Raw genomic sequence first — 17,458 nt, 5'->3', positions numbered from 1 at the left:
ACAGGAGAATTCCCAATTTAAAAACTGTATTTTTAATGCCAAATGTAAAAAGGTAAAATCTTTGTGTTTTTTTAGTTTTTTGAGATGGGTCCAAATTCTAGGCTGAATATGCACAGGTAGTGTCAACTAGGAGTACTCAGGTAAAATCCTAAATGATTTAAGAATACAACTTGCATTGGGTGTAAATTTAACATATTACTAATCAACTATTGAATACTTAATACAATCTTGAAATTCTGTTTACATTAATGAAGTTTACATTAGATTACTTGACAGATCAGTAAACAATGAATATTTTTGGTGTGAGATTACAATGCCTGTGAAAAAGACCGTTTCTTTGTATTTGGTGTTTGTAGTGGTTTGTTAAATGAAGCATACTGTATTTTTTAAAACTTTGCCTGTGCCATTATGATTATTATAATAATCTCTAATTGGTTCATAATCAGAACAACCTTTAAAGAGATAGTTTGGTCTAATGGTAATTTTTTATCAATAACTTTTGTGTTAACTCTTTATTCAGCTTAAAGCTCAAAATGATCGAGAAACACAAAGTATGGATATTATATTTACTGAAAGACAAGCGTGAGTACAGTCCATTTAGAAATCAAACAGATTTATAAGTGACTTGTATAAGGTAGTTTAACTTCTGAGCCATTTATTTCTTTGCAATTTTGTTAATTGGTTTTCCCTGATGTATTTTTTTATTTAAAAAAGTTGAATATTTGCAATACAAATTGTATTGTTTATGTATCTTTTTTTTTTTTTTTTAATTTTCATCTAGTATTTTATTTTTTTGGCTATCTTGGGTCTTCGTTTCTGTGCGAGGGCTTTCTCTAGTTGTGGCAAGCGGGAGCCACTCTTCATCGCGGTGCCTGGGCCTGTCGCTATCGTGGCCTCTCTTGTTGCGGAGCACAGGCTCCAGACGCGCAGGCTCAGTAGTTGTGGCTCACGGGCCTAGTTGCTCCGCGGCATGTGGGATCTTCCCAGACCAGGGCTCGAACCCGTGTCCCCTGCATTGGCAGGCAGATTCTCAACCACTGCGCCACCAGGGAAGCCCCCTTGTTTATGTATCTTATCTTCATTCAGAGAAATAAAATTTCTATGTCTTGGAGTTTAAAATCTAAGATGGATAAGAACATCTTCATCTCTACCATTTGCAATTTTAACTTGAGCTCTTTTTTTTTTTAAAGATTTGTTTATTACTTATTTATTTTTTATTTTTGGCTGCGTCAGGTCTTTTTTTTTTTAACATCTTTATTGGAGTATAATTGCTTTACGATGGTGTGTTAGTTTCTGCTTTATAACAAAGTGAATCAGCTATACATATACATATATCCTGATATCTCCTCCCTCATGCGTCTCCCTCCCACACTCCCTGTCCCACCCCTCTAGGTGGTCACAAAACACCGAGCTGATCTCCCTGTGCTGTGTGGCTGCTTCCCACTAGCTATCTATTTTACATTTGTTAGTGTATATAAGTCCATGCCGCTCTCTCACTTCGTCCCAGCTTAATGCGTCGGGTCTTAGTTGCGGCACGCGGGATCTTTGTTGAGGCATGCAGGAGCTTTCATTGCGGCATGCAGGCTCTTCATTGTGGTGCACAGGCTTCTCTCTAGTTGTGGCACACGGATTCCAGAGCGCGTGGGCTCTCTCGTTTGCGGCAGGTGGGCTTTAGTTGAGGCACGTGAGCTCAGTAGTTGTGGCACGCAGGCTTAGTTGCCCCGCGGCATGTGGGATCTTAGTTCCCCGACCAGGGATCTAACCCTCCCCCCCTGCATTATAAGGTGGATTCTTTACCACTGGACCACCAGGGAAGTCCCTAACCTGAGCTTTTTAACTAATTCGAATTTCTGCGCGAGGGCTTTCTCTAGTTGTGGCAAGTGGGGGCCCCTCTTCATCGCGGTGCGCGGGCCTCTCACTATCGTGGCCTCTCTTGTTGCGGAGCACAGGCTCCAGACGCGCAGGCTCAGTAGTTGTGGCTCACGGGCCTAGTTGCTCCGCGGCACGTGGGATCTTCCCAGACCAGGGCTCGAACCCATGTCCCCTGCATTGGCAGGCAGATTCTCAACCACTGCGCCACCAGGGAAGCCCCCTGTGCATCTTTATATATAACCTGGTTAAAGACCAAATACCAAGTAACTTTGAGTTTGGCTATAAGGTAAATGTGGCAGTGACAGTAATGCCTACAAAGATAATAAATGGATGTAGTGTAGTTATCTTAGCCCATTTGGGCCGCTATAACAAAATACCATAGACTTGGTTACTTATAAACAACAGGAATTTATTGCTCATGGTTCTGGAGGCTGGGAAGTCCAAGATCAAGGCACCAGTATAGTCCTATTCTGGTGAAGGCCCTCTTACTGGTTCATACCTAGCGCCTTCTCAAGGTATCATCACATGGTAGAAGGGGCTAGGGAGCTCTGTGGGATCTCTTTTATAAGGGCACTGATCCCATTCATGAGGATTCCACCCTCATGACCTTATCACCTCCCAAAGGCCCCAACCTGCTAATACCATTACCTTTGGTGGTTAGGATTTCAACATATGAATTTTGGAGGGACACAAATATTCAGACAACAGCTTTAGTTAACATAATTATTCTTTATTGACTTTTTGACCTTAATTATTGTCTAAAGCAGTGCAAACAGAAGATGAGCTATTTTGTACATACTAATACTGCACACATTTTGTTCCATAAACTTATCAATATTAATTTCCTTGAGAGCAAGGATAATAATTAACCAAAATTATGTAACATCAAACATACTGTCATATTACATCTGCATGTACAGTAAATATTTGATGAAGAATAGGATGTTAAATATAAGGATGAACTATTTGAAAGATAAATGTAATTTTCTATTGATGAAAAACAAAGGAATCTCATTTTCCCCATCTATCATTTGATGCTACTATAAAGTGCTATCTTTTTTTTTTTTGGCTACACTGGGTATTAGTTGCGGCATGCGGGATCTAGTTCCCTGACCAGGGATTGAACTCAGGCCCCCTACATTGGTAGCACGGAGTATTAACCACTGGACCACCAGGGAAGTCCCTAAAGTGCTATCTTAAAAATTACAAATATACTGAAAGTCTCTTCCCTTTTACAAAGAAAATTCCGTATTCATGGTGACCAAGCACTTACTTGAAAACTTCCTTTTTGTTGTTGTTGTTCTGGTTTTAGACCATTTAGCAAATATTTATCATTTACTACATATAAAATACTTTCCTAGGTACCTAAAGAATAAGAAATAATAAGGTATAACCTGTTGAGGACCTTATATAGTTTAGAACATTTAGGTCCTCATTTATTTCATCATTTATCTGCAAAGTTATATGATACCCAGGTCAGATTTATAAATATTATATGTACATGTTTTATAGATATTTTATCCAAAAAGATAACTCCCAGATTATAAACTTAAGAATTTCATAGGTTTTTATGTCTATTTGGTTCATTTGATTAAGGAAAATGTTCTTAAAATAAAGTACTTTGTCCTGAAAATGTCAGCAGTTTCAAAACTTAATATCTGTAGTTTGTAACTAAGGCTGAGTGAAATAGGTTCTCCTGACCCTTTAAGAGGAAATTTAAATTAAAAACAAAGTTATTTTTATAAAGTTTATTTTTATATATCACAGGATGATAGATTTATTTCATGTGTTAATCAGATAGCCAACATCTTAATAACACGAGACTTTACCTTGACTCTGTACATTCAAAGGGAGCAGGAAATGTCATACCTTGAGAAAGCAGGTATAAAAATCTTGTTTTTATTCTCTTCTCTTTTAGTACCACCATTTACCGTGGTATGAGACCATCTAGTTTATTATGGAACACCTATTTTTAATAAATTGGTTATAGTATATAGCCTCAATATGTTACTATGACGCCTGTGGCTTTAATTCAGTTTCATGTGCCTGCTTGAACTAATGATTCTCTTCCAATTCTAATGTCTACACTTTTCTAGTTTGGTGTTAGCTAAAATCATTTATCCTTTAAAAATATATGTAATTATAATTTTAAACCCATTTATTTTTCTTTGTTTAGTCAGATATCTATTGAGTACCCAATATTTAATTATAAGAGGCTTTTGAATGTAAGAGATGAAAGGTAGTTTTTGCTCATTCATATTATATTTCATTTTACTACATTTCTCAAATATGAATATTTGCCTCAAATTAAGAAACGATATTTTGGTAAAATGATAGGTTATTTAGAAAAAGATGCCTTATATTTTTAAAGTTATCTCACTCTTATAATTGAGATTTAAAACCATAACATATAATTTACATTATCTGTTAGGAAATATTACACATAAGACATTTATATCTTTTATTGAAAACATGTTCCTATAAATACAATGCACATGACAAATGAGTCAGTTCTTTTATTTCACAGTGTGTATCATCCAAAACAGTTTTTATTTTCCTCAGTAGACATTTGAACTGAATTTACTATTGATATAACCTTAAAAATGACTGTTTTTAGGATATAATGTACATCTACATTATTTTTAGTCTCTTTTTTCTAAGAAATTATCAGGTATGTACATGTGTTAAAAACTTTATGTTACCGAGAAATTTGAACATACACAAAAATTAAATAGTGTATTTTACTCCTATGCACCCATCTCCATCAGCTTTTATCCAACCCTGCTCCATCCACACCACTAGACACTGTTCCCTTCCCTGTATAATGATGAAGAAAATTTTAAACCCCATATTATTTAATCCATAAATATATTTCAGTGTTTTAGAGATATTCCTTTCTCTAAAAGGTATAAATACTGTATACTAAATTTTCCCACATATGGAAGGTAAAAATGATAGATTTTGTTACAGTTTTTAATGCCACTATTTGCAGTAAGTTGTTAAAATTATGATTGTAGCCAATTGTTTATAAGGAATTGGCAAATAATTCACTTTAGACTCTTCCTATAATAGTCTCAAGGCCAGTGTTCTTTGGACCATTATTGTCCTATGAGCTATTAGTAGCTATACATCAAAGAAAAGGTTTTGTTGTCAAGGAAGTTTGGCAAATTCTTAATATTTTGCTCTTGAAGAGCAGAGAGCAGTTTAGTTTAGTAAAGCCTTGGGTAAGTCCTATAGTAAAGAAACTTGTTTGACTTTGTTTAAACCCAGTATTTCCTAGTAATTCTATAGTAGTTTGACCATGTACCTTTTAATCCCCCACCCTGTAAATACTTCTGAATGTCTCTCTGGAAGTTAATGTTCTAGAAGACAGTTTGGGAAACATTGCTCTATCTACAGCATCCCAAAGAACTGACCACGGACCAACTGAAGATTCCTCAGCCACAGCACAGAATCATTTGAATAAAAATCTCCTAAAGAGAGGCAGAAATAGGTATTTTTAAAAACAAGATTCATAGATGATTCCCACTTTGGAAGCCACCATATTATTCAATTGTGACAGTCATGCATTTTGATGACAGTCTTTCTTTGTAACAAAAATCAAGAGATTGTGCCTGGACATTGTACCTGTGCTTTAAATCACTACTAAATTTTCAGAAATTTGTTGTGCCAATTCAGGAAGCATTTAAAAAAATTTAAAAAGCATTTTCCAATTCCATGAATTCATTCTATGGGCATAAAATCAACCTTAGTGTGTTGTCAGTTTAAACTATCTCTGTTCTTCACTTTGACTTGTGATAAAATTCCAAAATCTTTATTTCTTTACTGATTCCAATCAGTAAAACTTTAATATGTATTACATCACATATCTGACTAATATGAAAATCTGTTCATTTTAATTAATGAATAATTTACCTTAGGCCTTTTCCTACTGTTATGTATGGTCCCCTGAATACTGCTGAGAATAGTAATGCTAGTATTTTAACTGTTAGCTAACAAGGAGTGGCAGTTACTGTATTTGGACCTACTTGCACAATGCCAATGAGAAGAGCATAATTTTGTGATATTTATGTGTGTTGCAATTAATATGATGGTCTACTAGCTATAGTTCAGTATGTCATGTATCAAAATCTCCATGTCTGAACTGTGAGTGAGCTGTTAACATTTTTTAAAGAATCAAACATTGAAAGAAATTAACTTTCTTCACGTAATTCATGAGTATCTATGTATTTGTCTTCAATAAACCCATCATCATCTACCACAAATTGATGTAGTTGTTCAAATATTACGGTAGTTTCTTCGTAGCTTGTGTCTGGTATCTGTGGAGGAGGACTTGGATTTCCGGTAAAACTATCTTCATAGGTTTCTGCTTCATGCTCTTCCAGGCGATGATGATTGTAACTAAGCAGAAAATTATACCATACTGGACATTTGATAGCAATTGAAATGAGGAGTGAAGTCATCAGTACAGTGACTACAACACTGACAAGAAAAGCCCAGCTTTTTCCTTGAGATTCACGTTCTTAAATGGAATACCGAGAAAGAGAGGGTGGGGGTAGTTTTGTTAAATTGACAAAAATAAAATAATCATAATTACATGTCCTAATAACTCCCCAATATTGGTATTAGAAATAAATGTACATAATCTTCTTTAAGCAAAAGTTACTAAAACTGCCAAAAATAAAGATATTTCATAGTGTGGTGAAAGAATACCTTTTTTCAAAATATCTACCTGTCTTTGCAGGTATTGTTTATCCATTCACCTAGGGACATTATTGATTTATACCTGTTAAGAATTGTGACTTAACTAGTTAATACCAAGGCTCAGAGAAGTTAAATATCAATAATCTGCATAACGGCATTTGACTGATAACTAGCAGAGCCTACTTTAGAAACCCAGTGTTTTGTCAGTCTTTTTTTGGGTGGAGGAATTGTTCTTTTACATTGTTTCTAGAAATTTAAAATACAAAAAAATAATGAGAACTATCTCAGTTTATTTGGTATGCTATCCTCAGCAATATTATTATTCAAAACCAGTACATTACCTGAATTTCTTGTTAAGTTGTTCAAAAAACTATTAAATGTTGAATTGCTAATGGACTGAAAATGAATGTAAAGATCTTCAGTTATAGATGAAGGAAATTTTGAGTAGCATTCAGCCTTGTAAGGTACTGTTTTGATATTGTAGCACTTCAGTATATCCGGATAGCTGCACATGGTGATGTTCTCATTTTCTAGTAAATTAGAAAGAATAAGATTTATTATGGAAAATAATATTATTATGGTTAATAAATTATTATGGTTAACAACATTTTATAATTTTTTATCTAGAATTTTTTGACATATTTATCTGTTGTCATTAAAGATATTATAAAAAAGAAACTGTTGTATTTGCCTAGAAACACAACGAGGGAAATGCCCATTTCTGTTTATTATGTTATAAATGTAGCTTAAGTGCAGTATCTGTTTATTGTTTAGTTTGTCTGTGTTAGTAAAGTAAAAATGTTATGACTTAGATTATGGTGGACATCTGGAACATGGCATGTAGTTTAGAAAGCAGGGCACCTGTTTTCACCTACTCTCTGACAAGATATCCTAAGAAAAGGAAGTGCTTTTAAAAATTAGTCTTATATACTGGAACTGCAAACTTAGTATACAAAGTGACAGTTTCATCTCATGTATATATAGAACATTTAAGTTTCTTTTCTTCTTTTTCTTTTTTTCTGGACAGGCAGAGGGAGAGCTTGTATTCAGCAATTGCTTTTCAGTGTTTCTTCTTGTTTCCCTTAAACAGGAATAGTTTCCTTTTCTTTTAGACATGAAACAAGAGACTTTTCTGGGGTAGAACAATCCAAAATCAATCACATTTTGGTTTTGACTAATTTAAATTATGATTGCTTACCTAGTGTCACATTCGATGTGTTCAACCAGTTTTGCAAATTCAGTAGACTACAAGAGCAGTTCCATGGATTTCCGTATAAAATTATGAATTCCAGATGAAACAGTTGTGGTACATCAAGATAGCTTATCAAATTGCCTTGCAGATTCAATAGTATCAGGTGTTTTAGAGGCACAAATACATCAGGATTCAGTTGAACTATTTTGTTTTGGCAGAGATATAACTGTTTTAGTTTATCTAAGCCTGTAAAGGCACCCTGTTGAATTATGTGGATGGAGTTTCTACAGATATTTAAAATTTCTAGATGGGAGAGGTTACCAAAACTATTATTATGTAGGATAATGACATTGTTCTCAATCAAATAGAGCTCGGTGAGTAAAAAATATGTCTGTAGAACTCTTGTATCTGTAACATTCAGAGTAATTTGGTTATAACTGAGGTCAAGTATAGTAACATTTTTATTGATATTTGCTGGAATCAAAGCATAATTCTTTGCAGTGAAATCACATTTGACTTCCTAAAAAGAAAATTAGAAATGCATTAATAAGGAAAAATGCTAGCAGAATTTCCCAAATTTTCATATGCAGGCAATTACACATTAGAAGGAAATACTTTTAGAAAAAAATCTACTATCTAATCTTTTGATGTTAAAATATGGAAAAGGTAAAGCAAATACTTTTTTTTTATTAGGATGGAATGTTGAAGATTAAGGAATTCTGATATATATAATTGAGGAAGGAGATCCTAGTTTGTCATACAAGTATCTTCCAACTGTTATTAAATAATCATTACAGAAAGAAAATATTGGTATATTGCCATTTATATATGTGGAAATAAATGGTAAATAATAATTCTGTTAACTTATTTAGTATTTCAGTGTGCAAGATTGACATTTATAATGAGAAAATAATGTAAAAATGTAATTTTTAAAAATCGGAGTTACCAGCACTACATCTAGGACTATTAAGTAATTAAGAAACAATATTCAATATATACCTCTATAGGGTTAACAGCTCAAAATTTGGTGTTTTAAAAGAAAATATCTTGTAACAGAAATTGAGCCATGTGTTGAATTTAAAGAGTCAGGCAACAGGAAGAAGTGCTTTCCTTATGTGGATATAAATCCAAAGAAATCGTTCTTGTTTTGACTGGTTTTGCAGTTGAAATGTCCCCCAATAATAATAATAATAATGTAACAACAGCAATTTCCCTCATAAATATGTGGTTTTTTAAAAAGTTTCCTACATTTTAAAGTGTGTTTTTTATGTCTTAACTAATCTCCGGTTTTGTAGTGAAATTTTACGTATTTCGCCTTTAGTCAGCTTTTAAAGAACTCAGTTTTTTAAAAAATGAAGACTGCTTTTGTCAAATTAGAATCTGGCTCAGAGATCACATGTTTTGAATATACACAGCTAACTAAAGAGTTTGTTTTGATAGCTTGATTTTTTTCTTCTTTCTTTTATTGCCTTCAATATTTTACTCAATCTACACAAAGTGTACCTTTGAAAATATTTTCACTAGCTTGATTGTAAAAACTTACGGTTTTAGACGTCTGGCTTTCGTCTGATAACAATAGCATGGAGAGCGGCCAAAACAAGATTGTGATGCTTGTGATTTTCATATTGCAAGCCTGACAGAAAAGAGAGTATTTATATCTCATTAGGAGACTAGAACATTAGAGATTTTTTAGGACATTTTGATTTCCTTTTTTCTCCTTTTAAATCTATTTTTTCTTAAAATATATAAAATATGAAACAAGTAAATATCCCTTCACCCTCTCTGCACTCTAATCTTAAAAAACTGGAGAGCTCTTGGGGAGAATGAAAGACAGTAATTTTCAGGGTGTCTCTTTAGTTCCTAGATCTATTGAAAGGAACTTTAAAACAATTGAAGTGGTTGTACATTTTAAAATTTTAATATATGTGCACAAAAGAAAGTCCAGAAGGATATATATTTATGTATATATACACGTTTAAGTATATGCTTATATTGCTACTTCTTGATTTTTCAATTTTAGGCATTATCTATTGATATTATCCTTTGACTTAACAGTTTGGGAGATGAGAGTTCTCAGCTTTCTTTTAAACACTCCCTACCTTCATCTTCAATGCATCAAATATATACTTACTGTCTCTTTACTCTCCGAGCACAGTCATTTGTAATTTTGGTTAGATGAGTACTCAGTGTTTATACTGTCAGGAATGTATAAAGCTGTCAATGACTGAGCCCTGTTAACAGGATTATTATTCTGTTCCTGCACACTTATTTTCTCTAATTAATTGTCCTGGTTTTCTTTTCATGCGCTTAGGGTTTTTTTTTTTTTTCTCATTAATTTATACCCAAACTCTCGCTAGCAAATCACTCAATAGTTTATGTATATTAGATAGTTTAATCTGTTTCATTTGCTTGAAGACGTCTCTCCCAGAGCCTGCTGCCATGCTCTGATCTAGATGAGCTGATCACTAGGCCCTCTACACAGCCTTCACTTCACTCTACACTTCCACTCTCCTTCCACCCTCATTGTAGAGACTCCCTTTTGCCCTTGTTACTGGATTCCTGTTTTCTAGAATGCCCTGTCTTGGATTACTGCCTTTTTTCCATGGAGCTTCCTGTAGGAGCTTCCTGAGAAGGTCCATAGACGAGAATTTTTTTTAGACCGTGAAAAATATTTTGGCTAGAAATAGAACTCTAAGTAGGAAATAATTTTCCCTCAAAAGGTTGATGGCGTTGCCCCATTGTCTTTGGGTTTCTGGTATAGTCATCCCTCAGTATCAGCAGGGGATTGGTTTCAGGAGTCCCTGTAGATACCAAATCTGTAGATGTTCAAGTCCCTTACATAAAATGGTACAATATAATGAATACAGTGGACCCTTCGTATCCACGGGTTTTACAACTGTGGATTCAACCAACCATGACTGTATTACTGTTAAGAACTGTGATGCTATACCGTTCTAATTCTTTATCCTTTTATGTAACTTGCCGTTTCTTAACCCCAAAGCTTTTTCTTTGCTCTACAATAATATATAGTTAGAGGTGTACAGTATAGTGAGTCACAATTTTTAAAGGTTATACTCCATTTATAGTTATTATAAAACATTGGCTATATTCTCTGAGTTGTACAATATAGCCTTAATATGGATATTCTGAAATTTCATGATCCTTTGTGAGAGTCTGTTTTCATTCATGAAACTGGGCAGTTGGTGGGCACTTTCAATCTGGAAACAATGGGAAATTTTCTAAATTAATTGATTGATGGTATTGATAATTTTCTTCCTCATTAAAAAAAAAATCTCACTTCTCTTTCTAGAACCCCTTTAATTAGGTGTTGGATCTCCTGGTATGATTTTCTAATTTTTTATGTTTACTCTTCCACATTTCATCTCTGTGTGTTTTTGCTCTGCTTTCTGGAACTTTATCGTCAAACTCTTCTATTAAAGTTTTCTTTTTCCTGTCATCTTCTTAATTCTAAGCTCTTTTTGTTCTCTGAAAATTTCTTTTGTAGTATACTGTGGTATGAATATATTTTTTTCCTTGTTTTTTCTTGTTGTATCTCTTGTTTTCTTTTTCCTTGAATAGCCTTTGTACCCTCAAGTTGTGCTTTTCCAGTTTATTTTTGTAAGTATCCTTTATGTTAGAGGTTTTCTTTTGAACTTTGTGTATCTGTTAATATTTGGTTTAGGACTTACATATAAGAGTGGGAAATGAAAAACCTGATGGGAAACTGTGCATTTGTGTGGTTCTTATTAACTTTGTTATTATTTTTTGGCCATGCCGCATGGCCTTTGGGATCTTAGTTCCCTGACCAGGGATCGAACCTGTGCCTCCTGCAGTGGAAGCGTGGAGTCCTAACCACTGGACCACCAGGGAACTCCCGGTTCTTATTAACTTTAGATCTTACTGTAGAGTGACCCTAATGGACTGTTTTTGGGGGGAATCCCTAAATGTCATTATCTTTAGATTGTTCCTCTTGGGCTGCTTGGATTCCCCAAAATGACATTTTTAATCTGCTTCCTGAAAAGGTGAGGCCAAGTAGCCAGCATTCTGAGAGCTCAATGGTGGAAAAGGTGGGTTTATCTCAGTAATTAGTATGTAAACTTTAACTTACTCTCCCTGCTTTTGGCATAACGTCCCTGCAGTCACTTGTGCCTAGTGCCTAGATTCCATTTGTTTTATTTTCCCCAGAGCAAAAAAACAAAAGCCTTATTTTTCTGCTTAGGTAGGAGAAGACCTTTACCTGGCTGGGCAGTGTCAGGGAGAAAGACTTTCAACTATGTTTCAGCCCCTCCTTTTCTACTTCCAGAATATCTGGTACTGCCAATCTGTGGGCCATCTAGGGATTCTGCAGCGTAAATTAAGTGGCTTCTCAGCTTTCCCCACTGCTGGCTTGGGAGAATTTTGCTTTCCCAGTCAGTTTGCACTTAACTTTTCGCTTTCTAGTTTCTAGATTTTATTGCTGTTGTTTCCTCTTCCATTCTTTTTGTCGTTATGAGTTTATATACTTCAAATTACCTTTTATTTTCATTTTAGTAGGGTTTTGGACAGGATTCAAAGTTAGTGGGTACATTCAACATGCCATGTTTAACTGGAAATTGCCATTTATTTCAGTAATTCTTCTTACTAAATACTTTCCATTTAGTCATTTTATTCATGACCTTGATATTTCTTATTTTTAGTTCTGTTTTCTTAAAGTCAACATTAGAGACTGCTGCATAAAGCAACTATATTCCAATAAAAATTAATTTTAAAAAGATCTATTAAAAAATAAATAAATAGGGACTTCCCTGGCGGTCCAGTGGTTAAGACTTCACCTTCCAATGCAGGGGGGTGCAGGTTCAATCCCTGGTCGGGGAGCTAAGATTCCACATGCCTTGCGGCCAAAAAACCAAAACAGAAAACAGAAGCAGTATTGTAACAAATTCAATAAAGACTTTAAAAAATGGTCCACATCAAAAAAAATTAAAAAATAAAAAAATAAAATAAATAAATAAGAAACTGCTGCAAACAAATGATCTGTTTGAAATGATATGAATATGTCCTGTTACTATCATCCTTAGTGGTTAAAATTTAGTCTTTTGAGCCTTCTTATAGCACTTGTTACAATTAGTGGTTAAAATCCTTAGTGGTTAAAATTTAGTCTTTTGAGCCTTCTTATAGCACTTGTTACAATTAGTTGCTTATGATTTTTTAGGAAAATTTATTCCACGAGAGCAGGAGGTAAGAAACTACTCGGTGAGCAAGATTCATTTCAAGTTACTAAAGTCTGTTGCTGCATTAGCAATGAGGAATTTATTGTTATGCCAGTACTGGTCTATTCTAGTTAACTTCCTCATTGCCTTCCATCTGATGATCTGTTTATGTTTATTCCTTTTCCACTTTCTTTCTTTCCATGGCTAAATCAAAGTTTGAAGAAAAAGCCACTGTTCTCCTAGATTTTACAGTTTGAATGTAGATCATAATAGAATCCCTTTTAGAGTCAGAAATGAATTCAAGCTATCACTTATTCCAGACCACTGCCCACAAAAGGGGATCCCTAAATCATATATAAAAGGTAGTTTACCTGTATTTAGTGATTTCTAGGAATAAGTATGCAACCTCCGCAGTGGCTTGTTTCAATATTTCTCAATGGTGTAGTGAAATTCTTCCTGATGTTTTTGTAGGATGCCCATGTGGGTAGGGCAGTGGTAAGGGAAAAGTGCTTCTTTTTTTTTTCCCCAGGAATAAATAGGATAAGGATGAATAAAGGAAGCAGATAGGCTACAAAGAAAATTAACTAAACTAAAGAGTTTATGTGGAATAGAAGCAGCCGGAGAAGGTAATGGAGGTCAGATGGGACTGAGACTTTGTGAAAATGGAGACAGAGGATTGTCTTGTATTTATTATCTTTATCATTTGCGTTATACTAATAATTGTCTTCTCCAGTGTGCTAAAGTGAATAAAATTGTAAGGGTTAGAAAAGGAATCTTTTTTTTCCTTCTATTTGATAAATTTTAGAGTTAGAAACTATATATACTTAGAGCTTAAGGTAGATTCTGTACAAGAAAGCAGTCAACAGATTTAAACCATTATTAGGTCTAAAGCTATGAAATGCATTGATTGAGCTGCAAGGTCCATGGGGCTTTTCATATATTTGTACATGTTTTGAGAGGGGAAAGATTGAAAGACGGGGTAGATGGATGTTGACCGTCACAACACTAAATAGACAAATCCTTAGACAGCAACATTTGCTAGCTTTATTGGCTATCTTGAAGACATCAGATTGGCAGAATAACTAGCCGGTAGATTATGCAGAAATTGTTCTTGAGTCAGTTTACCCTATTTAAAAAGTTGATTTAAAAGGAAACAGTTATTATTGCCTTTTTCTCCCTTTGGATTTTTTTCTCAATTTGATATTTATTTTGAAATGATATGTGGGCTTGAGTTTAGTGATTAAAAAATAGAGAAAAAATGGAATATCAGGTTTTTTTAAAAACTATCTTACAAAATTAAGTGCCCTTTTATATAGCCTATAACCTATATTACAGAAAAAAAGATTTTCACAAAAGGAAATGGTAGATATTGAAAAAGAAACAGTGTTCTTCTTAGTGCAGTTTCAAGTACAAGTTTCTGAGAAGTTTTTGGTCGTGTACTTTATATGACTATTATATACCATGAAATAAAAAGATACTGCAATTATTTTGGTTTTGTTAAATAAAATGTGTATACTGTAATACAGTTTTGTCATTAAATATTTTAGATATTTATACCAGAATTCAATGTATTTGGAGTAAGGTATTAATAATTCACAATTAACTTCTCTCTTGCAATTTTATAGAACTTTTTTTTTCAAATTTAAAAACTTTTATAATGGAAACTATCAAGAAAAAACCTCTAAGTAGGATAGTCATTGCCCAGTTTCAACAATTATCACCTGGTAGTCAGTCTTTTTTCATCTTACAAATTTGTTTTTAAGTTAATATCACTTCAGAATGCTCTGTGATTAACATATTTCAAAATAAAAAGATCTTATAAATTTGATTGGCTAGATGAAACCTTTTTTTTTCCAAAAGAAAAATAATTACTTTTTATTACATTATCAATTTATTTGGGAAAGATTTTTTGGCCATGTCCCAGGTTTATATTTCTAAGGTAGATCTTGTGAAAAATACAATCATGTTTTCTGCTCTTTCATCAGTTATTAGAGACAAAGATTTTTGTATAGACTTAACAAGTTTGAATATGATTTTAAAAAATTCAACAATAATCACCAAACCTATAAATATATAAGATCTTACCTTTCCTTTTTCTTTTGTCTCTGAGACTGGTGTGTAAGGAGTCTACTCTCTTTCTTCCACAGCATTAAAAAAAAAAAAAAGTATGTCATATGATTTTATTTCACTTTGTTTTAACCTTTGTACCCAGTGAACAGGTGGGAAAAAAAAAAGAAAGAAAGAAACTAGACTTCCTTAGCAAAAGATTGACTAGAAGAATAATTTCTTAAAGTCATCTTTGACTTTTTTAGTGTAACAACTAAGGTGGCTTGCTTAACCTTTGTGATGCTTAATTACTCTTAAAAAATTTAAATATTAACAAATTTACTTTGTGAGTTAAAGTATATAATATTGAGAATGCATAATTTGAAAGATACATTGCTGAAGTGATTTAAGTGTTGATCCTAAAGGTATTTTGTGTTTTGAAAGATTCAAGTTGAAAAGATTCCACCAAGTTTTGTATTCCACTGAGTTTCAACTTTGTTGTTTACTCATTTTTATGACACCATCATTGGTAGTTTTACTGCCAAGTTATAACAGGAGCAGACTGCTCAAAGCATCAAAAGACCCGACCCTTGGCCATTATGTGGGCTTCAAAAAATCAGTTACCTTCCTTGTGCTTCCTTGTGTAACTTCCCCTCTGTAAAATGGACTACTTTACAGCATTAGTTCCCATCTAACTGTAGTAGATATATCAGGCAAAAACATGGTTAAGATTCATTGTTGGTAGTAAATAACCATGGAGTTCAGAGTGAGTTAGATCCAACAAACTTCTCTGGGCTTCAGTATCCTTAATCTGTGAAACAAAGAGATTGAAATAGATGATCTTTTCTATTTGAAATTTCTATGAGCGCATATACCCGTATAAATTGTAGCAGCAGCAGACACATTTTTTTATGCTATAGTAATTGAGGCTCAAAGTGAAGACATCACTTCCTGTTCAATAATGAGACAAAAATAAATAGAAATTCCAGGTTGTCTGTTTCATTATGTTCATCTTTTATTTGGTTATTATGAGATGCTGTCTGTAGGAAAATTTCTGAGTTTAGATTATCTTATTCTGGTACTAGGGTATGAATGTGTAAAGTGTGTGGAGGATAGATATGTGGATCTATGAGGCTTAGTTAGTGATTGTGAAAACTGTTAACGATATCTACATTTGAAAGAGATTGAATAGAATAATTATATTTTGAAACTCAAAGTAGAAATTTATAATATTGAGACTGAGAATTTATCATCAAGCAAGCTTTTTATATGTAAATCTTGAAGTATTTACATGACAACTAGCATCTTACCTCTATTTTTTTCAGAATTTTTCTCTACCCTATTTATAATTGATCTTGCATAGGTAATAAGTGGCACATCACTGGTATTTCTTGTGATTATATGATAAAGATGGTTATTGTTTGTAATTAATTTCATTACTACTACTTACATGATTAGACTTGTAATGTTCCTGTTATATTTTCAAGGAAATTAGCTTATTATTTTGCAGTGCTAAAGTACAGTTGATAATTTGTGAAATATCAATACCAATTTTAATTAAAGCAGTAGATAAAAGGGAATTTAAGCAAAATATATTAATCTAAAGCTATGAATTTTTTAATCAAATTGCACTGTTGGTCTTCCTACTCCCCAGTGCAGTCAGAGCTGTGTTACTTGAGATGATTTACGTGGTAAACTTCCATACAAGATTTCATTTGGTCAAAGAATTCTATAGCTAAAAGATACTTGAAAACCACTATTCTAAAATTTAACTCTCTTGTTTGTCTTGAGGGTATGATAACAAAAAGTGCAAATACTTTCTCATATGTATAAGACTTTAAGGATTTTCTGTGATAATCTTTGTGTTTTTTTTATAAGAAAGTAAAGTGGAGAATAAGGAAATACATGGATTTGGGGATTGAGAAGAGAAGGATGTAAAATAAGTCTGTGTTTTGTTTTATTATAAATTTATTTGTTTTTGGCTGCGTTGGGTCTTCATTGCTGCGCACGGGCTTTCTCTAGTTGCGGCGAGTGGGGGCTACTCTTTGTTGCGGTGAGCGGGCTTCTCATTGTGGTGGCTTCTCTTGTTGCGGAGCATGGGCTCTAGGCACACGGGCTTCAGTAGTTGTGGCACACGGGCTCAGTAGTTGTGGCACACGGGCTTAGTTGCTCCGCAGCATGTGGGATCTTCCTGGACCAGGGATTGAACCCATGTACCCTGCATTGGCAGGCGGATTCTTAACCACTGCACCACCAGGGAAGTCCCAATAAGTCTGTGTTGATGGGGCCAAATTTTGTACAGGTCAAATAAAATTTTTGTGTACATTTATAAGGACTTTTAGATCACAAACTATGGTTAAATAACTTTTAAGTATCCTATTTAATTGAGACTGAGTAAAAGTTAATTGATTTTTCCCCTCAATATTGTAAGAGGAATATTGTATACTTTTGATTT

General features: G+C 33.7%; 2 protein-coding genes across 10 annotated transcripts in view; one reads left to right on the top strand and one right to left on the bottom strand.

Annotated features, from left to right (window-relative positions):
• Positions 1-17,458, top strand: part of IFT74 (intraflagellar transport 74) — a 78,871-nt gene that overhangs the window by 15,205 nt on the left and 46,208 nt on the right. For all 7 annotated transcript variants that reach the window (XR_014247043.1, XR_014247044.1, XM_082400550.1 and 4 more), the window contains exon 8: positions 521-582. Coding sequence is in view for 5 of the 7 variants with exons in the window: in XM_082400550.1 (XP_082256676.1) it covers positions 521-582 (62 nt within the window). In the remaining 2 variants the exon portion in view is untranslated. The remainder of the gene's footprint in view (positions 1-520; positions 583-17,458) is intronic.
• Positions 4,320-17,455, bottom strand: LRRC19 (leucine rich repeat containing 19). 3 transcript variants are annotated; one of them, XM_082400595.1, is made up of 5 exons: positions 15,043-17,455; positions 9,312-9,401; positions 7,775-8,288; positions 6,918-7,106; positions 4,320-6,394 (listed from the first exon to the last, which is right to left on the bottom strand). In XM_082400595.1, exons 2-5 carry the CDS (start codon positions 9,390-9,392, stop codon positions 6,066-6,068), a joined length of 1,113 nt encoding a protein of 370 aa, XP_082256721.1. In that variant the 5' UTR covers positions 9,393-9,401; positions 15,043-17,455; the 3' UTR covers positions 4,320-6,065. The 3 variants fall into 3 exon arrangements, with proteins under 3 accessions (XP_082256721.1, XP_082256720.1, XP_082256722.1); XM_082400594.1 differs by having other exon boundaries at positions 9,312-17,455; XM_082400596.1 differs by having other exon boundaries at positions 4,320-6,273; positions 9,312-17,455.

Source organism: Balaenoptera borealis, assembly GCF_965194805.1.
Source record: "Balaenoptera borealis genome assembly, chromosome: 8".
Classification (NCBI taxonomy): Eukaryota; Metazoa; Chordata; class Mammalia; order Artiodactyla; family Balaenopteridae; genus Balaenoptera; species Balaenoptera borealis.
This window is presented reverse-complemented; position numbering and strand designations above follow the sequence as displayed.

Coding starts and splice junctions, on each gene's coding strand:
- LRRC19 (XM_082400594.1), bottom strand. CDS start 9,431: ATGAGATATAAATACTCTCTTTTCTGTCAGGCTTGCAATATGAAAATC. Junction 8,289..9,311: donor AAAGCCAGACGTCTAAAACC/GTAAGTTTTTAC, acceptor TTTTCTTTTTAG/GAAGTCAAATGTGATTTCAC. Junction 7,107..7,774: donor CACATCGAATGTGACACTAG/GTAAGCAATCAT, acceptor CTAATTTACTAG/AAAATGAGAACATCACCATG.